Source organism: Xyrauchen texanus, chromosome 6 (assembly GCF_025860055.1).
Source record: "Xyrauchen texanus isolate HMW12.3.18 chromosome 6, RBS_HiC_50CHRs, whole genome shotgun sequence".
In the NCBI taxonomy this organism is placed as follows: domain Eukaryota; kingdom Metazoa; phylum Chordata; class Actinopteri; order Cypriniformes; family Catostomidae; genus Xyrauchen; species Xyrauchen texanus.
The window spans coordinates 2,255,076-2,282,673 of NC_068281.1; the positions used below are offsets into that span (position 1 = coordinate 2,255,076).

The 27,598-nt window shown below is 42.3% G+C and overlaps 2 protein-coding genes across 4 annotated transcripts in view; both read left to right on the forward strand.

Annotated features, from left to right (window-relative positions):
• Positions 1 to 15,205, forward strand: part of LOC127645762 (protein strawberry notch homolog 2-like) — a 29,516-nt gene extending 14,311 nt beyond the window's left edge. For both annotated transcript variants that reach the window (XM_052129427.1, XM_052129428.1), the window contains exons 19-32: positions 3,214 to 3,335; positions 5,981 to 6,112; positions 6,205 to 6,340; positions 6,422 to 6,534; positions 7,827 to 7,898; positions 7,978 to 8,086; positions 8,183 to 8,254; positions 8,387 to 8,530; positions 8,674 to 8,768; positions 9,101 to 9,193; positions 9,317 to 9,448; positions 9,616 to 9,692; positions 11,122 to 11,312; positions 11,437 to 15,205. In XM_052129427.1, coding sequence (XP_051985387.1) covers positions 3,214 to 3,335; positions 5,981 to 6,112; positions 6,205 to 6,340; positions 6,422 to 6,534; positions 7,827 to 7,898; positions 7,978 to 8,086; positions 8,183 to 8,254; positions 8,387 to 8,530; positions 8,674 to 8,768; positions 9,101 to 9,193; positions 9,317 to 9,448; positions 9,616 to 9,692; positions 11,122 to 11,312; positions 11,437 to 13,550 — 3,602 coding nt within the window. In that variant the 3' untranslated portion in view covers positions 13,551 to 15,205. The remainder of the gene's footprint in view (positions 1 to 3,213; positions 3,336 to 5,980; positions 6,113 to 6,204; positions 6,341 to 6,421; positions 6,535 to 7,826; positions 7,899 to 7,977; positions 8,087 to 8,182; positions 8,255 to 8,386; positions 8,531 to 8,673; positions 8,769 to 9,100; positions 9,194 to 9,316; positions 9,449 to 9,615; positions 9,693 to 11,121; positions 11,313 to 11,436) is intronic.
• Positions 15,206 to 18,074: 2,869 nt separating this feature from the next.
• LOC127645764 (rho GTPase-activating protein 45-like) overlaps positions 18,075 to 27,598 on the forward strand; it is a 44,934-nt gene continuing 35,410 nt past the window's right edge. Inside the window, exons 1-3 of one of the 2 annotated variants that reach the window (XM_052129429.1) lie at positions 18,075 to 18,346; positions 20,407 to 20,785; positions 27,066 to 27,212. In XM_052129429.1, coding sequence (XP_051985389.1) covers positions 18,257 to 18,346; positions 20,407 to 20,785; positions 27,066 to 27,212 — 616 coding nt within the window. In that variant the 5' untranslated portion in view covers positions 18,075 to 18,256. The remainder of the gene's footprint in view (positions 18,347 to 20,406; positions 20,786 to 27,065; positions 27,213 to 27,598) is intronic. The other variant, XM_052129430.1, reaches the window with a different exon arrangement.

Genomic DNA, 27,598 nt, shown 5'->3' on the forward strand with positions numbered 1-27,598 from the left:
TGCGCTCGCTTTGGACTGTGTGTGTGACATCACTGCGAGTATGTGCGTGTATTTGTGTGTGTGTGTGTGTGGTTTGGGGCAGTTGTGGAGAGAGTGGAGTGTTTTCCATACCTGGGCAGTGTGCTTATAACCAGCTCCGGTTTGACAGCAGAGGTCTCACTCCGAATCAGTCGAGCGGCATTATCTTTTCATCGGCTACCCGGTTTGTCGCTCCGCACGAAGCTTCAGGTATTCTTGGCCACGGTCATTCCCTCCCTTCTATATGCTTGCGAAATGTGGACCCCCCCAATGGAACATCCTGTGTTTAACCAGGCTGGATTGTGTGAGGAGCTCACAAGTCTTTGAAAGATGTGGACAAAGTCCCATCGGTGAGCTCCTCCAGCAGGCAAGTTTGCGTTGGCTGGGTCATGTAGCCCGCATGCCCTGCCACCGCATGCCTAAACAGCTTTTGTTCGGCCAGATAAAGGGGGCTAAGCGGGCGCAGCACGGGCTGGAGAAGAGATGGAGTGATGTGGTACAGGAGGATGTGGAGCTGAGTGGACTTGCCGATGACTGGTACCAGCGGTGTCAAGATCAGCCTCTTTGGAGGAGGCTTGTGAAGGACGCTACTGGCCAGTTGGAGGCAGTCGCCCTCCAACAGCAACGGAGGACAGCGGAGTGACGCTCCTGTGGCTAAAGCACAGCAAGTTGGCACAGTAGGTGGCACAGGTGGTGCATCAGCCGTCATCTCAGTCAGTCGACCCATGTCACCTGTTGGATCTGTCCTGTGACTTCATGCCAGCGGGTGTTCGACACTTCACGTGGCCTTAACGTGCACATAGCCTGGCACAAGCGTCGTGGTGATGTCACCGCCACTTAGTGGCGAATGGTGGTTGTTGTTGTTTATGTGGTTGGGTCCCTTTCGTTTTGTACCTGCCCCATTCAATGGTGTACAATGTAAAAATCGCACAGCTGACTAGCGCTAGCAAGCGTTACTTTGCATATAAAATATTAATGAACAATGTGATATCTCAGCAGCAGGCCGCTGCTGAATGTATATAGGAGAAACACTGAACTATATCGTAAAATGTAATATTTACTGTAGGTATAATAATATGAAAAATAAGGAATATAAATAAATACAAACAATAAAAATTAAACAATATAGCCAATAGTGCCACCAAATGGCATTGCAAAAATAACCACGCAATATTTTTTTCTAAATATGCCCCGCCTGCTGTTGGTCACACAAAGAGATAGTCCTCATGGTGGCGCGGTTACTCGCCTCAATCCGGGTGGTGGAGGACGAGTCTCAGTTGTCTCCGTTTTTGAGACCGCCAATCCGCGCATCTGATCACGTGACTCGTTGTGCATGACACCGCGGAGACTCACAGCATGTGGAGGCTCATGCTACTCTCCACGATCCACACACAACTCACCACATGCCCCATTGAGAGGGAGAACCACTAATCACCACCACGAGGAGGTTACCCCATGTGACTCTACCCAATTTGGTTGCTAAGGAGACCTGACTGGAGTCACTCAGCACGCCCTGGATTCAAACTCACGACTCCAGGTGTGATAGTCAGCGTCAATTCTCGCCGAGCTACCCAGGATATATGATTATTAAACTGCAAAATGCTGCGATTAAAGACAGATAAACACGTCTGTCTGTGCATCAGAATAATAGAGAAATACGCTGTTCTATGCACGCTCTTGGCTCACAGGCTCGTGTTTTGTGCGCTTTTACAGCAGTTCACATGCACTGTGAAAGAAAGGTACTGCTGATTCAAGCATTCCCACAATTCCAAACATTAGTAACCACTACAAGTTATTGTAAATACCTTCAAGAGTGACACAGTAGAACAGCAAAGGAGATGATTATTTCACCAGATGTGGAACATTGTACAAACTGTAATTTCAGTGTCAAAATAAAAGCTCCAGGTGAAGTTGAAGTAAATTGGAACGAATATATCATTGTATATAAAATATAAATATAAAAGTCCATATCAATGAAAACTATTAACTCTCATTTTCTCTTGTGTTCATTTAGTAAACTGCTGGGAAACGTGCATTTTATTATTTTTAAGTCAATTTTTATTCAGTACCTTTTTGTACTTTTTTCAAAAGTATTGAATCTCCTTGGCTACAATGGCTGTTTGGACAAAATAATATTTCCTCTGTTTTTTGTTTTTTTATCGACCTTTTTAAGCCATTTCAGAGCAAATACATAATTATACAGGACTGTGCAGACGTTTTAGGCACTTGTGAAAAAGGTTGCATAGTGAGGATGTCTTCAAATAGTTTTCATTGATCACTTTATGTCATACAAAGTCCAGTAAACATAAAAAAACGACATCAATATTCGGTGTGACCACCTTTGCCTTTAAAACAGCCACCTGGACAGATACACCCGGACACAGTTTGTCTTGGTCGTTGGTAGATCAGATGTTCAAGCTTCTTGTAGAATTCGTCTATTTCGGCTGTCTCAGTTGCTCCTGTCTCTTTATGTAATCTCAGGCTGACACTATGTTCAGTGGGGGCCATGACATCTGTTGCACTATTCTAGTCTTTGGTATGTTTGTGAGTCTAAATTTTATATTTCCTGTTGACACACTAAAGCTGAAGACATAAATAACCATCTTAAGACAAATGCTTTTGTGAAACATTGTATGTGCGTAAGACTTTTGCACAGTACTGTATGGTGTGGTGGTGGTGTAGTGGGCTAAAGCACATAACTGGTAATCAGGAGGTTGCTGGTTCGACCCTCACGGCCACCACCATTGTGTCCTTGAGTAAGGCACTTAACTCCAGGATGCTCCGGGGGGATTTTCTCTGTAATAAGTGCACTGTAAGTCGCTTTGGATACTTACTTCGTGTAGTCTGGAGGATAGCTGGGATGATGGTGATTAATGCGCAGTACTGAAGTCCAAAAAAGGATCCTTGCACATGTCCCTGGACTGTACAGATGTTGCAGGATACGATGCAATCCCATGTTGAATGCATCCTCCACAGACCTGTTTATTCTAAGAAAATTGAATTCACTCACTCATTCTCTCGCAGTCCAGGTACGGCTCATGCTTATTAAATCACAGCTCATTTCAGTCTAGACGGTGAAACCACACAGGAGTGATTAAGGCCTATTCGCATCTTTATCTGCTGAAGTAAGCCTGTGTGTGTGTGTGTGTGTGTGTGTGTGTGTGTGTGTGTGTGTGTGTGTGTGTTTATTCTCAGCTAAACTAGAGGAGCTGAAGCAGAGGCTGCTGGGTAAAATAGCAGAGCTGGGGAGAGAGCTTCCACTAAACACACTTGATGAGCTGATTGACCGGTTTGGAGGACCAGAGAAGGTGTCAGAGGTGAGGAATCCCTCAAAATAATGTATATCATTAAAACCATTGTTTAATGTTTTTATAATGTAATATATTTTGCTGACAGTCACCAGTAAAGTTTAAATATACTGTAAACGGTATGTATATACTGTGTGTATACAGTGATGTGAAAAAGTATTTGCCCCCATCCTGATTTCTTCTGTTTTTGTGTGTATCTCTTACTAAATTGTTTCCGAAATTAAAGCAAAATATAACGTAAAACAATCTGAGTAAACACAAAATACAGTTTTTTAAAATTATAATGTTATTTATTGAAGCAAAAAAGTTATCCAATACCAACTGGGCCTGTGTGAAAAAGTATTTGCCCCCTTAGTAACTATATCCCCAAATCTATGTAACTGCATTCATAATGGGGTTCCGCTGGACTTGACACACCCAGACCTGATTACTGCCAGCCCTGCATGAAGTTGGCTAAAAGGCCTCACTCAGTAAGTAGCACACAATGCCAAGGTCGGAAGAAATTCCAGAAGTCATGAGGAGAAAGCGTGATTGACATGCATCAGTCTGGGACGGGTTACAAAACTATTTCAAAGGCTCTGGGACTCCAAAGACCCACATTGAGAGACATTATCTCCAAATGGAGAATGCTCGGCACAGTCGGGAACCATCCCAGAAGTGGCCATCCTTCCAAAATTCCTCCAAGAGCACAGTGACGACTCATCCAGGAAGTCACAGAAAAGCCAAGGACAACATCCAAGGAGCTGCAGGCGTCTCTCGCATCACTAAAGGTCACTGTTCATGACCCCACTATCAGAAATACACCGGGCAAAAATGCCATCCATGGAAGAGTGGTGAGGAGAAATCCACTGAAGTACATTAAAGCTTTTCTGAATTTTGCTAAAACACCTTTATGATCCTCTTTATGGTCAAGCGTGATGATGGTCATGTGATGATATGAATTCTGCGCTCTACCTGAAAATCCTAAAGGAGAACGTCCCGTCATCAGTCCGTGAGTTGAAGCTCAAGCACAACTAATGATCCAAAGCACAGGAGTAAGTCCACCTCTGAATGACTCAAAAGAAGTTAAATGAACATTTTGGAGTGGCCTAGTCAAAGTCCTGATTGAACCTGATTGAGATGCTGTGGCAGGACCTCACTGCAAATAATTATTTTCAAGATAAGAATTTTTGTCTTGTCTTCCAGTAAAAATATCTAAACATTCTTAAAATGTGATTCATTTACTTGACAAGCAAACTGGCATAAGATTTTTAGTCTTGTTTTGAGAGAAATCTAATTAAATGTAATTATTCTTACCCCATTGGCAGATTTTTTTTTCTAGTTGCATTTCTGGTGTAACTGCGCGATTGCATACAAAGTCAATGCAAAGAGGCAAATAGGTGCCAGGCGGCATGAATGACGCGACTCCAATGCGCAAAATCGCTTCATTCGCTTGACACGCTGTCGCGAAAGCCTATCAGTATTGAGATTGTCCGGTTGTCACTGATGTACTGATGCAGTAGCAGAAGAAATCTGGAAAAATGGATGAATAAATTGTTGTAGCGGTGTGTGGGCACCGGTCATACATGTACAGAGACCGGACGAAGAAAGACATCACTTGGAGGAAAGTGAGCGAGGAATTTGGACTACCTGGTAAGTTCTGAAAATATGCGCGTTTACTTGAATCCAGCTATTGGTGGAGCTTTACGTTTAAGTCGTAGAAGCCCCTCCTCCTGTCCTTTTCCGGAAGAGAAGTGGGAATACTCGCGGGTTCGCGAGGATGAAGGACGAGGCTGTTTTTGGAGGCTCCTTATATAGTATACAGTACTATTACATAATTGCCTCTCCTGTTTCACATCGCCTTGTTATTTCAACTCGTCAAATTGTTATTAATATTTTTTTTCTCCCCTTTTTCCTCCCCAATCTGGAATGCCCAATTCCCAATGTGCTCTAAGTCCTCGTGGCGGCGTAGTGACTCGCCTCAATCCGGGTGGCGGAGCACGAATCTCCGTTGCCTCCGCGTCTGAGACCGTCAATCCACGCATCTTATCACGTGGCTTGTTGAGTGCGTTACCGTGGAGACGTAGCGCGTGTGGAGTAGCTTCATACTATTCTCTGCGGCATCCACGCACAACTCACCACACGCCCGACCGAGAGCGAGAACCACATTATAGTGACCACGAGGAGGTTACCCCATGTGACTCTTGACCCTCCCTAGCAACCAGGCCAATTTGGTTGCTAAGGAGACCTGGCTGGAGTCACTCGGCACGCCCTGGATTCCAACTCGCGACTCGGGGGTGGTAGCCCTCTGAGCTACCCAGGCCACCCGATTTTAGCATTTTTTAAAAGAATTTTTAGGCCGATTTGTTTGTGGTTATCAATATTATGCCACAAATGCTGTCGATTGAGCTTCACTTTTATTGAACCCGGAACGTTCCTTTTAAAATCCAAGGGTCCACTTACTTTTTCCACAGCACCGTGAATGTTTAATGGGATGTGGTCAAAAAAGAAATGAAAGATTATAAATGTTTGATGAGATGAAATTTTTCAATTCCAAAGGGTTCACTTACTTTTTCTTGCCACTATATCTGTAACCTATCTGTTGTATGTAAACGCAAGTACAACATTAAGTGTGTGTGTGTGTGTGTGTGTGTGTGTGTGTGTGTGGAGCGCAGATGACAGGCCGCAAGGGACGTGTGGTGCGTCGTCCTGACGGTAGTGTAAGATACGAGACCAGAGCGGAACAAGGCCTCACCATCGATCACGTCAACATCCGAGAGAAAGAGCGATTTATGTCAGGAGATAAGGTAAAGAACGCCCAAAGTGATCTTTTAATCACCGCTCATGTTGTTCCAAAGCTCTGTTCAGAATCTAATGCAGCAACGTCTTTTTCTTTCAGTTGATAGCGATCATCTCTGAGGCGGCTAGCTCTGGAATCTCTCTTCAGGCGGATAAACGTGTTCAGAACCGCAGGAGAAGAGTTCACATGACCTTAGAGCTGCCGTGGAGCGCCGACCGCGCCATCCAGCAGTTTGGTGAGTGTCTGTCTGCTTGTGACCGTGTGTTTGAGAGAAGCTGTTGTGGTTTTGTAATGTTGTGGCTGTGTGTATTATCAGGTCGAACACATCGTTCGAATCAAGTCACAGCTCCTGAGTATATCTTCCTCATATCTGAGCTCGCCGGAGAGAGACGCTTCGCATCTATCGTTGCCAAGAGACTGGAGAGTCTGGTAATGTCATGTACACTTTTTCCCAATGTGACGTACACTAGCACATATACATGAACTTGCAAAATAATTTTTGGTTTGTTTTATGAGGTTTGGCCTGTTATTTTAACCTGTTGATATGCAATCGCCTGCACGCATTAAATGCTTACATTTAATATATAATTTACCATCTATAAATGTAATTAATGTTAACATTATACATCAAAGGTCAAAGGGTTCAACATTGATCTCCGATCTCTGTTTCACGATAGCAATCCTCCAGAAACAGCAATTGAGTTACTTGTGTCAGGAGTACAAATGAACACATGCGATATCAAAACGGGACTTTTATTATGAAAACACGATCGCCAGATGAATCCAGTTCAACACACTTGGGTCAGTTGTCCATGACAAGCGTTCATTAAAAACATCCAATAGCACTTTTTGTCCATAAAAGTGATAAATGTGAGAAATATTGATATATTCTCCGTTGTTTACATGAGATCTCGCCTTCCTCATCGTTCTTCAACAAACTGCAATCTGAGCAGCATTCATGTTGTAAAACTGTTTATGATCTGATATATTATATGACAAATGAGGGCATTCAAATAATGTGTGTGAAAGTGAAGAAATTAAAACATAAATATTGTATTATTGCATAATTTTTAAGTAATATTACACGAGCAAGAGTGTGATATGGCCCTATATCAGCACTGTAGGTATTCACAGCAGTGCTGATATAGGGCCATATAGCACGATATATTATATTGTCTCATAAACTAAACCAGCCCGTCTCTAAAGTCTATTTATAAAAATGTGGCGTAGTTTTATTCATAATAGTCGAGCAGTGCCGTCAGATTTAGTGTCGTCTTGAGAGGCGGAGCTTAATTTTACTGTGAACACTTCCAGAGATTTTACAGAGATTAAAGCTGCAGGAACTCATTTATTATTAAATCATCTTCAGATTAGAAACGTCACTTCTTCAGACTCGTGACTTTGAGAACATTGTATTTCTGGATTGTCTTGACACTTTTATTATTGTTGTTTTAGATTATAAAAACATGTTCAGCACAAAATATTTCCATTACTATAAACTTCAGCTTCTCTAACTTTAATAAATAACAACAAATATTAATTGTGAAACTTGTGAAATAAACCCCAAAGTGTCTTCTTTCAAAAGATGACCACAACTGTGTCCAAACTCCAAACGGTCCCGTTAATACAACCATTTCAGTTCAGGTCATTTTCATGCTTTGTGCTCAATAAGGGGGCGTTCATCAACAGGTTAAATGTTAAATGTGTGTTGTGTTCTTCAGGGTGCGTTGACACACGGAGACAGACGGGCCACTGAATCCAGAGATCTGAGCCAGTACAACTTTGAGAACAAAGTAGGAGCTTGTTCCTCAGTAACCTCTTAAAATGTTTAAATGAACCTGTGTATTGACAATATGCCTGTGCTTTTCTCAGTACGGCACCAAGGCACTGGACAAAATCACTAAAGCTGTTCTAGGACACATCGACAACAAAGTTCCTCCACCGAAGGGCTACCCAGGAGGAGACATCATGTTCTTCAGAGGTATTTGATATCTGATGAGGAGGAACTAACTGACAAATGAAGGCATCGATGGGATGTTTCTGTGCTGATTTTAACATTCATGTGCGTGTTTGTCAGATATGAAGAAGGGCATGATCGATGTTGGGATCTTCTGTAAGGAGCCGCGCTTCGGACTAAACACAGAGAAAGGTACGTTTTGAAAATATGCTCATCCTAGAAGAGGTGTAACGTTTATAAATGCAATCGATCTAGACTAAAAAAAAATGAACATTGTGTTTAATTTTTAATTTCACCTACTAATTTGATTCTTTCTGTTCCCAGACTGCAGCATCACCAAATTTCTTAACCGTATTTTGGGTTTAGAGGTTTACCAGCAGAACTCTCTGTTCCAGTACTTCACCGATAACTTCGACTACCTGATCGATAAAGACAAAAAAGAGGGGAAATACGACATGGGAATATTAGGTGAGGAATCTGAATCTGTGAACTCCGCTCTAAAACCAATTCAAGTTAAGCTCAGCTGACAGGATTTGTAGGATAAGCACTAAAATTCATGAACTGACCATAAAATATCAGCCATCTTATTTTGAGATGTGTTGTGTGTTCAGATCTTGCTCCTGGTAATGATGAGATTCACGAGGAAACGCAGGAGAAGTTTCTAACTCCAGGAAACCCTCAGGAAGGACAGGTCATGCTTTATAAGGTACGTGTGCACTTCACGGGCGCCTTTATTGCAGCACTGCAATTAACCCAGACGCCATACTGGACGAAAGTCATGAGAGAGACTCCGTCTGTCCTGGGGGGTCTGTCTCGTGCATCCTCACGCATTTAAATCCCAATCGAATGATATTGTGTTTTGAGATTTGTCCACTTCAACCACGTTCGGAGGTGGTCAAAAAGGCATGTGACCACGTTGAGCTCGCAGCATTCAAACGGACGCCTGTGTGCCTGTCAATCAACCTATGAACCTAAAACAAGAGTTTAAAGCATGGTCAGTTGTTACGATGTAAGACGCTGTCTTGTGTCTGTTTTCAGATCAGTGTAGATCGGGGAATGCCCTGGGAAGAGGCGTGCAGTAAAGCCGAGAAACTCTCCGGAGATTACGAAGGGTTTTACCTCTCGAATAAGGTACACACACCACATCTCGTTGTGTTTTAGCAATCGTTCTGTGAAGAAATCCTCCAGTTGACAGAATGTTGCAAAGTACCTGCCATCTTTGGGTAATCTGTCACCCTGTGTGTGTGTGTTCAGTTGCGCGGGAGCCAGCCGTGTGTCCTGCTCGCCGAACAGGGTCGCGGCCGGAACCTCATCCTTTATAAGCCCAACATCGGCAAACAGGCTCACCCCGAGAATCTCGACAACCTGCTTCTGAGATACAACAAGGTGAGACATCACCATCACACATAGCCTGATGACAGACAGACAGACATAATCAACACTGTCCTCTCATGTTGTATGCAGAGCACTTGTTGTATGGTGACACCCAGTGGTAGAAACACAATATGACAATGTGTTGGGAAATTAAATTGTTGTGATTTTCCTTGTCAAAGGTAACACCTGAGGAAGCAAAGGACTGCTGGGAGAGTCAGTTTCACTTTTCCTTCACTAACTGCACACATGCCAACTGGTGAGTGACATCCACAGTGCAGAAAGACCAGTGTGGTCCGTTTCACAAGCAAAAGACACTTTTGAGCCAGTTCTTTCAATTAATAGTTTAATGAACTCTGGAATCAGTCTGATGAAATCTTCAACGAATGACTCAAAGCAGTTGATGAATTAACATATGATTCACTGAACAGAAGTTAACATTAATTTCAAAAATGAAGCAAGAGCTTTTGTATACTGTACTTAAAAAAGGCGGACCTACACAATATTAGGCAGGTGGTTGTAACTGAGTCAGGTTTGTAGGCCCAATGTTCTATTGGATTGAGGTCAGGGCTTTGTGATGCCACTCCAACACCTTGACTTTATTGTCCTCAAGCCATTTTGCCACAACTTTGGAGGTATACTTGGGGTCATTGTCCATTTGGAAGACCCATTTGTACTGAGCTTTAACTTCCTGTCTGATGTCTTGAGATGTTGCTTCTATATATCCTTATAATTTTCCTTCCTCATGTTGCCATCTATTTTGTGAAGTGCAACAGTCCCTCCTGCAGCAAAGCACCCCCACAACATGATGCTGCACCCCCATGCTTCACAGTTGGGATGGTGTTCTCCGGCTTGCAAGCCTCACCCTTTTTCCTCCAAACATAACGATGGTCATTATGACCAAACTGTTACATTTTTGTTTCATCAGACCAGAGAACATTTCTCCAAAAAGATCTTTGTCCCCATGTGCACTTGCAAACTGTAGTCTGGCTTTTTTATGATGATTTTGGAGCAGTGGCTTCTTCATTGCTGAGCAGCCTTTCAGGTGATGTCAATATAGGACTTGTTTTGCTGTGGATCTAGATACTCGTCTACCTGTTTCCTCCAGCATCTTCACAAGGTCCTTTGCTGTTGTTCTGGGATTGATTTGCACTTTTCCCACAAACTACGTTCATCTCTAGGAGACAGAATGCGTCTCCTTCCTGAGTGGTATGATGGCTGTGTGGTCACATGGTGTTTATACTTGAGTACTATTGTATGTACAGATGAACGTGGCACCTTCATGTGTTTGGAAATTGCTCCCAAGGATGAACCAGAATTGTGGAGGTCCAGAATTGTTTTTCTGAGGTCTTAGCTGATTTCTTTTTTCAATGATGTCAAGCAAAGAGGCACTGAGTTTGAAGGTAGACCTTAAAATACATCCATAGGTACACCTTCAATTAGCCTATCAGAAGCTAATTACCTAAAGGCTTGACATGAGGCCCAGTTAACTCGGTGTATGTAATCTTCTGGAATTGTGATATAATTGTTACAATTATATAAACTATAATTGTTGCTATAGTTTGCTAATATGAAATCTGTGGAGTGGTTAAAGAAATTAGTTTTACTGACTGCAACCTCAGTGCATTGAAACATCTGACTTCATCTGTATGTTGATTGACCATATGTGTTGTGTCCTTTTCTTATAGGAATGGTAAGTGTAAGCAAAACGAGCAGGGACAGGAGTGTTTTCTTGGAATGCGTCTCAGGCAGTATCACATGCTGTGTGGAGCACTGCTCAGGGTATGGAAACGAGTGTCCGATATCGTCTCTGATGTCACTTGCTCCAGCATCCTACAGATCGTACGACTCAAAACCAAACAAAACAGCAAACAAGTCGGTGAGTTTTCATACATGCATTGTATCATGAGGTCATATTACTCATTCACTGACAGGGCTATGATAGCCATGGAAAATATCTGTTAATTGACCACTCTCCACTGACTTTCTTGTGTGTTTCTTAGGTATTAAAATCCCTGAGAACTGTGTCTCCCGTGTGCGTGCTGAGCTCTCTCGAATGGACGAGGAGGTGAAGAAGGCCCGGCGAAAGAGAGAACAGCTTGCTAATGATCAACGTGCTCGTGTACGGCAAGAGATGCTGGCCAAGATCATCAATGCCCGCAAACTGTGCGCCAACCCTCCCCTCGCTCTTCCAAACCACCTTCTCTACCCACGGTCCCTCCTCCACCCTGCAATGATGCCCAAGAGCGAACCTGTCACTGAAGTCCTGGACCTGACCATCAGCCCATGTCCCTCACCGGACATCAACACACCACAGGACGCAGGAATCAGCCTAAACAGCGTGTCTCTTAATGGAGGGATTGTGGGCGGGAGGGGTCGCCCAGGCGTGGTTGCTCCAGAGACCTTTGGCCTTGAAGATTTGATCTCTCAGGAGCAGCAGAGGCACAAGCAGGTCACGTTGAACTCCAACTTGCACGTATCGTCATCTTCCAACGTCTTGCGACAGCCACAGCAACACGTTCACACCCTCAAGCAGAATCATTCGTCACTAGGCGTGTTGACGCAGCAGCAGAACAGCTCTCGGTTGCAGCAGGACGTTCAGGCATCTGCGCGGTACAGTACGCTTCTGTCGCAACTGCACGGAGGGCAGGACAAAACGCGCATGCTGCGACTTCTCTCGCAGATGCGGCCGCAGACTGGTGCATCATCACCATCTACACGCGTAGCGCTGCCCTCACAGCGAAGCAGTCAACATGCTAATATGCTGACACACAAATCTAATGCACTTGCACATTCGTTCGGAAACCATGCACAGCGACAACAGCTGCAGGTGCATGCAAGTGAACACAGGCAAGTTTCTCTCAGCAGAGCGCTGCAGTCACAGTCGCAATCCCTTCAGTCGCAACCCCTGCAGTTACAGTCGCAATTCCTGCAGTCCCAACCCCTTCATTCCCAGTCGCAATCCCTACAGACGCAACCCCTGCAGTCGCAATCCTTACAGACGCAACCCCTGCAGTTACAGTCGCAATTCCTGCAGTCGCAACCCCTGCAGTCACAGTCGCAACCCCTTCAATCACAGTCGCAACCCCTGCAGTCACAGTCGCAATCCCTACAATCGCGACCCCTGCAGTCACGGTTGCAATCCCTGCAGTCGCAACCCCTGCAGTCACAGCCGCAACCCCTGCAGTCACAGCCGCAACCCCTGCAGTCACAGTCGCAATCCCTACAGTCGCAACCCCATCAGTCACGGTTGCAATCCATGCAGTCGCAACCCCTGCAGTCACAGTCGCAATCCCTACAATCACGACCTCTGCAGTCACAGTCGCAATCCCTGCAGTCGCAACCCTTGCAGTCTCAGTTGCAATCCTTGCAGTCACAGTCACAAATCCTGCAGTTGCAATCCCTACAGTCGCAACCCCATCAGTCACAGTCGCAATCCCTACAGTCGCAACCCCATCAGTCACGGTTGCAATCCCTGCAGTCGCAACCCCTGCAGTCACAGTCGCAATCCCTACAATCACAACCTCTGCAGTCTCAGTCGCAATCCCTGCAGACACAGTCGCAATCCCTACAGTCACAGTCGCAATCCCTGCAGTCACAGTCGCAATCCCTACAGTCGCAACCCCATCAGTCACAGTCGCAATCCCTACAGACGCAACCCCTGCAGTCACAGTCGCAATCCCTGCAGTCGCAACCCCATCAGTCACAGTCGCAATCGCATACAGTAAGCAGTCATTCTGCTTCAAAAATTGCGATCAGTCGAAACAATGACTTTGATTTCGGTGCTTTGGACTTTAGTTGCCCTTCACCAGTTTCGCAATTGCAGTACCCATTTATCTCTCAAGCCTTGCCATCCTCCACCCCGCCTCCTTTTCCCTCTTCCCTCTTCGCATCGGCTCCTCCAAACTCCTCCCTTTCGGACTCTAGCTCCTCCTCCTCACACTTCACACCATCTTCCTCGTCGTCTGAACAGTCACATCTTCTGTTACCCAACGGCCACTGCAGTATGGATGACCTCGTTGTGCACGAAACGCTGGATCACATGATCCACGGAACGCCCCCGGACCACCGCCAATCCGTAATCCAGTTTAGATCAATGGACTGGGACACCACCTAGAGGCTGCTGATTGAAAACTCTGGTGGGCACGGTCTGTTAGCTGCCACTGTATCCGCACACACTTCAATATTCTCGATTCGTTACGTTTTGACATGCGTCTCAGCTAGGTCTCCGCTCACCCGGTTGGCACGTTCGGGAAGACTTTGTCTTTTTTTTGCATCGTTTTCCCCAAGTCGTTCTCAGTCCATAAGCTAGTCGCGTTTGGTTCGTTACGTTCAGTGATGACAAATATTGGCGCACTTGAAATCTATCCAGTTTTTATTTGCCCTATAGGAAGCAATAGGGCTTACCCACCCACCATTTCACATTAGGAAGCTCAAACAACGATGACATTGAGGTAAAAGAAATGCTTATTTATTAAAACATATACGTACACTTTAGTCTGTTGATCTGTTTTTCTGACCTGCTTTTTCGTCATAGGGAATTTGTGTTTTGGAATAAATGCCTTCTGTTGAATCAGTGCCTTTAAATCCTTCAGATGCAGTCGTGTGTGTGTGTGTGTGTGTGTGTGTGTGTGTGTGTGTGTGTGTGTGTGTGTGTGTGTGTGTGTGTGTGTGTGTGTGTGTGTGTTTGTGTGTGTGTGCGCGCGCGTGTATATAAAGTATATAAATATATATATTTCTAGAAATAGTAGTGCTATATTATTTATTTCTGTGCTGCTTCGCAGGAGGCGTACCGACCCGATCAGACGATTTGAAACTGCTGTTTGAACCCGTAGCCCTGTGAATATCTCATTTCTATTTTCTTTCTACATTTCAATAAACGCAGGGACAGAGTCGTTCACGATATCTCCGCTATAACGTTAGAAGTCGCGCAGAACAGACGGCTAATTTCTCAGGTATAGTGTAGACTCATCACTGTCCAAACAAATGATTATTTTATGAAAACTAATACGGATGAAACTTTGTGAGCGTTTGTTAATCGGAAGCCAAATCATTTATTCGTAGATCTTAAAATAACTTTAACGAAACCACTGGAGCTCGCATTGAGACGTCATTGTGCAGCGAGAGTGAAACTCAGCAATAAAAACCAAAACGAATGATTATATATGAATTACAGAGCGCCCCGTGAACAACCTGAGAGGCTTAGTGATATTTTTTTTAATTGTGTTTTTTATTATATTTGCGTAGAATCCGAAAACGGATTTGTTTATGAGATTGTTTTGTTCGTATGAGGTCACTGTTTTTACTTTTGGTCCTGTATTCTCGTGTAGTTGGAATGAAAACAAATGTATTGATGTCTTTGAAATTGCTGTTCGTATTATTATTATTATTATTGTTATTAATACTAATTTTATTGTTGCTATTTATATCCAAGGGACATTTTAGTAGAGGTAGTTTTTGGTTATTATAATCAAATGAATAAAACACTTTTTAAATGCCTTGTCAGGGTTTTATTTTACTTTCTTGCTCCCAAAATACAGAATCAGAACCTGCAACCTGCCATTAAATCGACTGCACTGCCCGAAACTGATGTTCGGCATTCGATGCGTTACTTCTTTACGCAAACTCTGAAAACTCAGCTATCGTTTTGGGGTCGGGCGTCTTGATTCCCATCACACCAATGTTTTCAGTGCAGTTTTTGCAGGCTCCGCTGAGTCGTGTTTAATCTCAGGAAAGTTGAGGGGGAAAAATGCGGCATCGCAGCGAGATGATAATTTTATTATTATTATCATTTTTTATTATAATTTTTTACTACTGTATTCTACATGGCCTGGCTATCTTATTCTAGACTTTAAGTATATATACTTGCATTCAAAAGAAAATCCAGATTTAGGAATATTACTCGAGTATTACTGCAAGTTCTCCCCTTTTGAAACGATTTTTAAGAGGTTTTTATGAAATATGTTGCAAGCTTTGGAAAATGTATTGATGATATCGTATGAACAAAAACGAAACAAACAAACGAAAAACGTTCCCTTTCCCTTTTGTCAGATAGTTAGCTGAATTGGGTTGTATTTACTCAATTAAAGAGTCGTTTTCTATGTTTTATGCCCACTATGTTTTTGCTCCTGACAACTTGCCAGAATGGAACACTCTCCCGTTGCCCGGGGCAACACAACACGCAAAGAACACAAACGGAACACTTTAATGATACAAAGCAACAACATTGATTAAAACTGCTACTGATTGTATGTGATATTTTTGTTGTTGTTGTCGATATTATTGTTATTATTTCCAGTTAGAATTTCATTCAGCACTTTTTCTGTGGGCTTATTTGTTTTATCCCGATATTTATACGTTTTTATGGATCTGTAAATACTGTAAACAAATGTGCCTTTTGACGCATTCTGAACATTTTCTACATTTAACAGAAGGAATATATTGTACTGCAACAATTTTTGTTAACAAACAATAAAATTTTAAGAGTTTGCTCAAATGTCGTCCTGTCTGTGTTAAATTAGTAAATCAGTCCTGTTAGCATGGTGTGGTTTTTTTGGGAGTGGTGAAACATAACCGTGTTCTGTTTGATTTTGACTGTTCGTGACGACAAAAGACAATTTTAAGGTGTGTGAGACGAACCTCAAAATATTGTCCTGAAGTAAATTCTTTTGACTGTTTGACAGTAATCCTTACAATTGTATAAAACTAAATTAGGAATTCCAAATGGAATCTTGTACACAATGCACATTAAGATGCGCCGGCAAGCCCTTTCAACGTTTACCGATATTAAGAATTAGCATATTAACTAGTACAAATTGAATAATGGATATCTAATTCATCCTGCATGTGATTAAATACATTTGCATTTTAAAAGTGTTCATTGTTGATATAAAAATTGTCATTACTCACGGAAATTATTTATATCAAAAATGGGATTTCAACTAGTAATTATCAATTCTTTACCTTTTAACTGCGATTTCAACAAAGCAAATACAGATATCTACAATTATTTGTGGGACGCTATCTTATGTCATGTGGTACATGATATAACGTGTTTATAAGGAAAGTCCAAAATGTGAAATGTTCTAATAAAATGCCAATTCAAATTTATTTAAATGTTATTAATAATTTTAATATATATAATATATACATCAGATTTTTAAGCAATGTTTAAGTTACATTTACTAACTTTAATGAGTATTATGTCATGAAGTTAAGTAGATCTTACTTGATTTTATACTATTAAATTTACGTTAAAAAAACTGCGCAAAAACTTGCAAATTAAAAATTACGTTCGTTTTACTTTTTGTCAGTCTAGTTGAAATTTTCATGTATCAGAAATGTAGCCTACTTAGTACAAACAATATTATATATATATATATATATATATATATATCAATAATTATATTGTTACTAGTGCACATCACTAAATTGTAACTAGTTATAATGTGAATTGTTTTATATCACTAATTTGGCCATGTTAATTTCAGATATCTGTAATGCGATTGTAACCTGTAAGAAAGTCGTTTAAGATATTTTTGATTACTTCTTAATTTATTGACATTTGGAATCCATTTCCAGATATCTGAAAAAAAATGTATTAATCCGCGCATCTTATTACGTGGCTTGTTGAGCGTGTTACCGTGGAGACCAAATTGGTTAACCTCCTCGTGGTCGTGTTTAGTGGTTCTCGCTCTCAATGGGGCGCGTGGTGAGTTATGTGTGGATGCCGCGGAAATGGCGAGTAGCCTCCACACGCGCCAAGTCTCCACGGTAACACGCTCAACAAGCCACGTAATAAGATGCGCGGATTAACGGTTTTACACACGGAGGCAACTGAGATTCGTCCACCGCAACCTGGATTGAGGAGAGTCACTGACCCATTGAGTGCGAGAACCACAAAACACGACCACGAGGAGGTTACGCCATGTGACTCTACCCCCCCTAGCAACCGGGCCCATTTGGTTGCTTAGGAGACACTGAGTCACTCAGCACGCCTTGGATTCGAACTCGTGACTCCAGGTATGGTAGTGCAACTAGTAAAATGAATTATAGATACTTTTAATTGTGTTTTTAACAGATCGTTGTGAAATTTTTCAAGTGAAAAGACAAGGGGCGTGGCCAGGAAATTAATTTTGCGTGGGCCTCAATAAAACAATAAAGCACAAATGTTATTTTTATTTTTTAAATCTTACTTAACAGAAAAGCGGCGTGTTCAAACAGTCTTTCAGGAATCAGAATGCATTTTTAAAACTATTTAATACGTTTATTAATCTCTCATATTCTGGGGGGCACAGGCCCACCCCGGCCCACACTTGGCTACGCCACTGGTTTCAGATATCACTCATTTTATTATTACTAGTGGACCATCCTTTTTTTGTCATATCAAGAATGGGTATATCCGCCAATAATGATGCCATTTTTAATATCAAGAACGAAAGTTTTTACTACTGCAAACCTATTTACTGATTTGCAAAATGTAGCAATTTTAACTAGTGAAAATTCCAATTCGAATGAACCATAATTCATATCCTGCGCGTGATTAACGGTCAAAATGCTATGATGTTTGTGTTGCGTCATGTTTGTATGGGTCTCTCCGGCAGGTGACAGCAGCGCAACGCAGCGCGTCTTATAGATAGACGCGCGTCAGAGCGGAATATACAGCAGGAAGAGGGAGAGACCGAGCGAGTAACTGAACATTCATGATGGGGAAGTAACAGTCAAAGCAATAGAAGAGCCTGAGGATTGTTTTAACCAGCGTTTGTCTCATTATTAAAACACTTCAGCGCGATTTTATTTGACCTGGAGCAAAACGGAGGGAAAATGTTTCGAAAGAAGAAGGAGTTGACGAATAAAACGCCCTCAGCATCCAAAAAGAGCAGCTCAGGAAACACCGGGGCGCCAAACCCTTCGGTAAGACCTGCTTTTCTGTCGAAAAATACTTAAAAATACTTCTATTATCAGAGTTTAGTCCTCTGATAATACGTTCATATTACTACAGTCAGGGGCGTAGATTCCAGGGGGGATGGGGGGGGGGGGGTGTGTGTGCCCCCTATTAGCACGGCTAACTTCTCCAAGTTATGCGCGTAAACGCGTTTCTCAACATTTGTGTTTATAGGTTGAAGATACTGGAGACTTTGTGCTCATGTGCTTTCTATTGCCTCTGACAAGTTTTGTTTTTATTTAATAGTGAATATATTTACATTGGAAGTGTTTGGTAGCGTTCGGGGGTCCGATTCGTTTTAGCGATTTGGCTCAAAACAACTGATTCGCCGAGTCATCGCTCAAAGATGCTCCCAAAAGTCGTCACGTTTTATTTTTATTAGGCTAATCGCTATTTATCACAACGTGATATTTTGCTTCAAATGATGTATCGGTTATTGTTCCATAGCGATATTGTTAAAACATGTTATGCGTAACATAATTCCTATTGTTATTATTATGCATTAATGACATCAACTTTTAGTTATATTCATATTATTTATTATAAATTTGATGTGCAATTTGTTCCCACTTTACAGTTTTACTCCTTAACAGTGTTGGATGTAATGCATTACTATGTAGTTAGATTACTTTTTCATTGAAAAGTAAAGTAAGGGATTACTCTAGTAATTTAATTAGTTACTTCTGATGTAATTGCGTTAAATACTGTATAGTCGATAGAACGATTCTATAAAACAAATAGTGAATTTAAAATCGAAATGTAACGTCGAATGTTAAAATGTGTGTTTTCTAATTTAACGCCGCCCCTTTAAATTAATTTATTTGATTTTATATGATTTATTTGAAAGAATTAAAAGAATTGTATTTTTTATCTGGTCGAGGTTGAGACCAGATAATTAGTGATAAGTAATGCGATTACTTTTTAGACAGAGTAATTAGTACAGTAATCTAATTACACTGTAAAAGATGTAATTAGTAGTTAGTAATTAGTTACTTTTTAGAGTTACTAATGCAACACTGCTCCTAACTAAAGTCATACCTCGGTCGGGTGATTAAACGCTACACGAATCGACTCGACCGAGTCAAAAAAGAATCGGCTCCAAAGAATTAATCGTGCATGAAGCGGGGAACGATTTCTATAATTAATTATTTCACACCGTCATAAGTCAAAAGTGCAGGGGCGTGTGCTTGCGATTGATTCAGCAAGAGTGAGGGCGGGGCCTTGATTTCGCGGCTTTACTTCCTGCTCACTACTGCGCAGGTCTGGTCCCGAAATCGCAACTCGCGAGACTCAAGTCCCAAGATGTCAGCGCCATATCGGGACACTGGCGGCTTCAGTTCTCACCAATGGAAAAGAGCGAAGGGCGTCGTCCATCTTTTTACAGTCTATGGTTAAAGCGTATGTTTTATTTGAAGCTTTGCAGATTATGGAGTTTACGGCGTTGCATCGTCAGGGCAGTGAAGTTGTGGTTAGCACGTGATTTTATCTGTGATATTTATTTTAAAGACAGATGGCGACGCGTTGAGGTGGACCGATATATCGGTTTTACCGATTAAGGGTGCCGATAGTTGCTTTTTGAACTATCGGTTATCTGCAAAAATCAATGCTGATAATTGCCAATAATTTTTATTTTATTTTTAGTTATTCCGCCATGTTCCTCTGTGGCTGGCACAATATTCATACATATATTTTCCAAACTTCATGCATGCATTATTTTGTTATTTTAATTGGATAATCCAAGCGTTCTAAATTGAAGAATCGGCATATAATGAAATGTGCCTCTACCTTCATATTTTGCAAATAATAATAAAACGTATTACTCATTAAACCTCATTTGGTGCATATACATATATATATGCTATAAATAGATTAATTTGGTAATAACTTAAAATAGAGAATTGTAACAGGGCAAAGTCTCAGTCATTTCAAAATAAGAGTCCCTGGTGCATTTCGGGCTTGTTTATAGTCAATTGTGCATGCAATATTGTAAATGTATAATCATCATCAATTCTCTCTCTCTTTCTCTCAGCTGTCCATTCTTCAGGAACAGTCTCACTATGACACTATCGACGGCCCGTGCACGTTGAGCCCTCCAGATGCCGTCCCTTTGTCCTGCCCTGGAACACCTGCGTCCCAGTCCATGGTGGCTGGGTGCAGTTCACCTGTCTCTACGAACAAACGGCCCACGGGTCTGAGCCGTCACGCCAGCGCCGCCGGGCTCCCCTTCCAGACTGCGGGGACGTGGGGCTTCCACAAAGGCTACGTACGGACTGCTCTCACATACGGACATGCGTCGGATGGCGTGGAGACGTCGGTCATTGAGGTGGAGGATATCCCCTCGCTGCTGAGAGACGTTGCACGATTCGCCGAGGCCGTGGAGAAACTCAAGGACTTGGTGTTGGGTGAAGGTAGGACGGTTGGGTTGTAGAGGGGACGTTAAAAGCGGATACACAAGGGTGTACGATATAGTTTGGACTTTTGCTGCACCGCACCCTGATGTAGGCATCCGTTGACCAGTGAGAATGTCTCTAGTGTCCCTCATTTGATATCAAGAAATCGTTCCTCTTGTTCAGAAAGGGTCATTTGTAATGTATGTTTCTTCTTTGCATTTCAATGGTGACAGGGGAGGAAGGAAGAGGAGCCCTGCATCACATGTTTTTGTCGCAGCCTTCAGTTTGAGATTACACAGGCCTGCCGGTTCCCCGACCTTCCCTTAAAAGTGTGCATTCTCTGGCTAGACGTTATGCAGAGATGCTATGCCGTAGCTAAGGTGTTCTGAGCGGTTTTTAGCATATTGCTATAAGGTAACTAGAGTGTTATGGGTGTTTTTTAAGTCAAAAGAGTCCATCCTCAAGTCTTTATGATATACAAAAATGGTATATATCGCAAGACATTATGTAAAACACATACAGTGTATAATATGTATGTTGATATATGTTTTGCACGGATTATAAAAAAAGTTGCATACTTGCACATATTATGCAACGATATTGAAAAATTAATTTTTTTTAACACTGGAGGTTAAGTCGTGCACTAAATAGGGATCAAGGGAGCATCCTATATCTCCCCTATAACTGTTCTGAGACCAGTGCAGACAGACAGCACACTGGAGGTTAAGTCATGCACTAAATAGGGAGCAAGGGAGCATCCTATAGCTCTCCTATAACTGTTCTGAGACCAGTGCAGACAGACAGCACACTGGAGGTTAAGTCATTCACTAAATAGGGAGCAAGTGAGCATCCTATATCTCTCTATAACTGTTCTGAGACCAGGGCAGACAGAAAGCACACTGGAGGTTAAGTCATGCACTAAATAGGGAGCATCCTATAGCTCTCCTATAACTGTACTGAGACCAGTGCAGACAGACAGCACACTGGAGGTTAAGTCATGCACTAAATAGGGAGCATCCTATAGCTCTCTATAACTGTTCTGAGACCAGTGCAGACAGACAGCACACTGGAGGTTAAGTCATGCACTAAATAGGGAGCAAGGGAGCATCCTATAGCTCTCCTATAACTGTTCTGAGACCAGTGCAGACAGGCGGCACACTGGAGGTTAAGTCATGCACTAAATAGGGAGCAAGGGAGCATCCTATAGCTCTCCTATAACTGTTCTGAGACCAGTGCAGACAGACAGCACACTGGAGGTTAAGTCATTCACTAAATAGGGAGCAAGGGAGCATCCTATATCTCTCTATAACTGTTCTGAGACCAGGGCAGACAGAAAGCACACTGGAGGTTAAGTCATGCACTAAATAGGGAGCATCCTATAGCTCTCCTATAACTGTACTGAGACCAGTGCAGACAGACAGCACACTGGAGGTTAAGTCATGCACTAAATAGGGAGCATCCTATAGCTCTCTATAACTGTTCTGAGACCAGTGCAGACAGACAGCACACTGGAGGTTAAGTCATGCACTAAATAGGGAGCAAGGGAGCATCCTGTAGCTCTCCTATAACTGTTCTGAGACCAGGGCAGACAGACAGCACACTGGAGGTTAATACATGCACTAAATAGGGAGCATCCTATAGCTCTCCTATAACTGTTCTGAGACCAGTGCAGACAGACAGCACACTGGAGGTTAAGTCATGCACTAAATAGGGAGCAAGGGAGCATCCTATAGCTCTCATATAACTGTTCTGAGACCAGTGCAGACAAACAGCACACTGGAGGTTAAGTCATGCACTAAATAGGGAGCAAGGGAGCATCCTATAGCTCTCATATAACTGTTCTGAGACCAGTGCAGACAGACAGCACACTGGAGGTTAAGTCATGCACTAAATAGGGAGCAAGTGAGCATCCTATAGCTCTCTATAACTGTTCTGAGACCAGTGCAGATAGACAGCACACTGGAGGTTAAGTCATGCACTAAATGGGGAGCAAGGGAGCATCCTGTAGCTCTCCTATAACTGTACTGAGACCAGTGCAGACAGACAGCACACTGGAGGTTAAGTCATGCACTAAATAGGGAGCATCCTATATCTCCCCTATAACTGTTCTGAGACCAGTGCAGACAGACAGCACACTGGAGGTTAAGTAATGCACTAAATAGGGAGCAAGGGAGCATCCTATAGCTCTCTATGCAGTTAAGTGCGTTCACTCCTAAAATCTGATCAAAAGTTCAGTTTCAGGCTGCAGATGGTGTTTGGATCACTCAACATGTTTGACACACATGGGACAATGATAGATTCATCTCAGAAAATAATCTGACTTTCTATAGCTTGGTATTATTTACAATTTCACAACTTGGTCCCGCTGACCACATATGAGTACATCGAATTTCAGGAACACCATTTGCTCTAGAATTGTATTTTTTTGCTTGTTTATTTGGTAAGTAGCCATGTAATAAGCGGATAATGTGCATTCTGCCAGTCGCCTTCATTATCTCTTGCATATCGGCCAACGTAATAAATCTCGACAATGGTTTGGAAAAAAAACCATCATATTTATTTCTGGCTCAAAGTGACTCAAAATGATGGAGCTGGTCACCAATCCCCAAATATATGATCTACAATATATGTTCATATATGGACATTTACCCAATTTCTGTAAGAGCAGTCTCTAGATATGACTCGGCCTCCATTAGTCAACAATAGCCACTTTTAGCTAATGTTATAATCCACCAGGTATCAATTGACGTATACACTACAAAGTTGATTACTCGTGATTAGGGGGGTTGTTCTAATCACTAACACGAATATAAGCAACATAAATAGTGATGCTTGCCTTAACATACACCACTAGTGAAATTGCTCCTGGAGAACAAAAGGGAAAAGCGAAGGGAATGTTTTAGGGCGAATACACGTTGAAGCATGTCCTTATGACCTGACCACAGTTCCCTCAAACAGATGACTCAAACGGTCTTTCACAAACACACAGCGAAACTGGCACATCAACATCCACATGATTCAGCAGGCCTTGAGATGATGGTAGTAGACAAACGTCATACCATCTGCTCAGAAATAGCCCCACCATCATATCGAGCATGACACTGCCTGCTGTTTTAGTATAGGATGAAATTGCAGGGGTGCGTTGAATTGTGTGGGCCTGTACGGGCCTGTACGCTGCAGTTCTTCTGCGACGGTGTGAACGAGCTATCTGGTGTGGGCTTGTACAGCTTCACCCAGGCTGTAAAGGAAACGGTAACTGTTAGAAAAACATGACAATGCTACAAATGGTTGGAAAGGAAGTTTTGTCTTGAAGTGACATTTGGAAACATCACTACAGCAACGCTATAAGAAGGGTGAATGTAAACAGGAAGTGGAGCTGATGAAAATAGCAACACTTAAAGGAAGTCCAGAAGGGCTGAGGAACTTCTGCTCTTTTTGGAGAAGAGACTGACTGGATCTGACGTGATATAGCTCTCGCTGTCCTCTGCTCTACAGGACAATAACGACATGTCAGACAGGGGTGCAAATCTCTGAATCACATATGAGCTCTTTCTGTTTTAAAAGCTGTGAAACCTTACAAGAAAATAAAGTGTGTTAGTAGTACTTGTCAAATCTGTGTAGCTTTTGTGTCTGATGGCATTTCAACTACTGAGTGCAAAGGAAGAATAGCAATGCAGGAGGTGTGATATTACTTTGCTAGTCTATCATAGAAGGGGGGACCCAAAACATGTCTAGAAACCAGAATATCATAGAGACTTGAGGGTGGCCAGAACTCCTTAGCAACCATGTAGCCACACTCTAGCACCCATGCAAAACATCCTAGCAACTGTATATCAATGCATTAATAACAGCCACAACACACTAGCAGCTGCATAGGGACATTAAAAACCACCCAGAACACCTTAGCAACCACCCAGATCACCTTAGCAACCACCTAGCTACACCCTAGTGAAAGTATAGCAATGCACTAATAAAACCCACAACACCGTTGCAACCACATAGCAACACATTATAAACAACTCAAAACACCTTAGCAACCACCTTGCTTCTCCCTAGAAACCATTCAGAACACCCTTGTAACCACACAGCAATGTACTAAAAACCCCCACAACACCCTAGCTACCAGATAGCAACACATTATAAACCAGCTAGAACACCCTATTATCAACTATCTATAACACACAAGCAACCACATAGCAATACATTAAAAACACCCACAACATCCTAGCAACTGCACAGCAACACATTCAAAACCACCCATAACACCTTAGCAACCTCCTAGCTACACCCCAGCACCCATCCAGAACACCATGGAAACCACATAGAAATGCACAAAAAACATCCACAACTCCCTAGTAACCGCATGGCAACACATTTTAAACCACCTACAACAACCTAGTAACCATCCAGAAAACACTAACAACCACAAAGCAAAGCACTAAAAACACCCATAACACCCTAGCAACTGCATAGCAACAAATTCAAAACCACTCAAAACATTTTAGCAACCACCTTGCTTCTCCACTGCAACCATCCAGAACACCCTGTTAAACACATAGCAGTGCATTAAAAACACCCACAACCCCCTAGCAACTGCATAGCAACACATTCAAAACCACTCAAAACACCTTAGCAACCACCTTGCTTCTCCCCAGCAACCATCCAGAACACACTGTTAAACACAAGGCAGTGCATTAAAAATACCCATAACACTCTAGCAAACAGATAGCAACCAGCTATGTGTTCAAACCAGCTAGAACACCCTAGCAACCATCCAGAACACCCCAGCAATTGTATAGCAGCACACTGATAACACCCACAACACCTTAGCAACCACAAAGCAATACATCAAAAACTACTTAGAACACATTAGCAAACATCCAGAACACTCTATCAACTGCATAGTCATGCACTACAAACAACACTGTAAAAATCATCCAAAACACCTTGTAAATCACCTAGCTACACCCTAGCAACTATCCAGATCTCCCTGGCTACCACCAAAAAAAAACCTGGTAAGCACTTAGAAATACACTGAAAACACCCTAGCAACCACATAGCAACACATTAAAAACCATCCAGAACACCTTAGCAACAACCTGACAACACCCCACCAACTGTATAGCAGCACACTGATAACACCTACAACACCTTAGCAACTGTGTAGCAATACATTAAAAATAACTTGGAACACCTTAGCAACTGAATAGTACATTTACATTTATGCATTTATCCAAAGTGATATACATTTTTTTTTAATAATTAGTTTGTGTAGTTTGTAAAGTCTAAAGTCAAACTCCCTAGCAACCAACTGGCTACAACGTAGCAACCATCAGAACACCCTAGCAACTGCATAGCAACACATTAAAAACTCTAGTGTTATGAATTGGTGTCAGTTTTACACATGCAAGTGTAGTACATCATATTCCCAGCTTTGCATCAAAGAGGAACAACTGTTTGAAATGTTACACTCTTGTTTTGTTGCATTTTTAAGAACACACACAGTCTGAGCATGCATTTAGGCCTGAAAGTCACACAAGAAGTTTTGTTGTGCAAAACAACAGCTTTCATTGTCTCTCTGAAACCAAACTTTTATACACCGGCATTCCTACATAGCCTCTGATTTTAATATACAATGTAGGTTATCCCAAATTTTGTGATAATGTTAAAAGAGAACAAAGCTCTGATTTAATCACAAAATCACGCCAAGACATAAAGACATACCCATTTACTATAATATTGATGTATGTGCGTAGTATCAGTGTACTGTGTGTGACCAAGTTCCCTCTTGTGGGATTGAACAGAATGTTTGGGCACAGAGAAGTGCATTGTGGGATGGGGTTGGTAGGAAGTGGACAAATAACTGACATGTTTTGGTGAAAATATAAGAGGCGGAACAAGAGTTGGTCTACTTCCTAATATGTGGCAACACTTGAGTTAAAGCACCACTGCGTGTTTGTGTGTTATACAGCGGCCCCCAAATGTGTTTGGACACGAGTCGCACTTACAAATGTTTGAATTTCATTGAATTAGATATCAAAATAATAAGCAAAAGCATGCACATACAAAGGCAAATATGCTCTTTGGAGGTGCTCGATCAAAAAACAGCACACAACCGCTCCAAACATACACTTTGGTGACGCTTTGAGCCACAGAACTCGCAAAAGCATTTCACCAAAAAAGCATCTGTCTTAAGTGTCCAAATATCTGCTGGGGTCACTGTAAATGTGACTGTTTATGAACACAGCAACGTTTGATTTCTATGTTCTCAGTAGTAATGTATGCTCTCTCTCTGCAGTGAAAGAGGAGCCGCACAACAGATCGGCCGTTCACGAATGTTTAGGAGAAGTTCTGCGTGTCTTGCGGCAGGTAATCAGCACGTATCCTCTGCTCAACACTGTGGAAACGCTCACCGCGGCAGGCACTCTTATCTCAAAGGTCAAAGGTCAGTCCAACAGCCATGTCGAACTCATCGTCGTGGGTCTGTCCCTCGTACACTTTAACTTTAGAAAAGGGAGTCACATTGTCTTTATTTTGATATGTTAGCAATACATTAGGATCAATTTAGTATATCCAATACTAATTCATCTTAGGTCTGGGTATCTCAGTGAGTATTGACGCTGACTTTCACACCAGTTTGAATCCAGGGCATGCTGAGTGACTCCAGCCAGGTCTCCTTAGCAACCAAATTGGCCCGGTTGCTAGGGAGGGTAGAGTCACATGGGGTAACCTCCTCGTGGTCGCTATAATGTGGTTCTCGCTTTCGGTAAGGAATGTGGTGAGTTGTGCGTGGATGCCGCGGAGAATAGCGTGACGCCTCTACACGTGCTA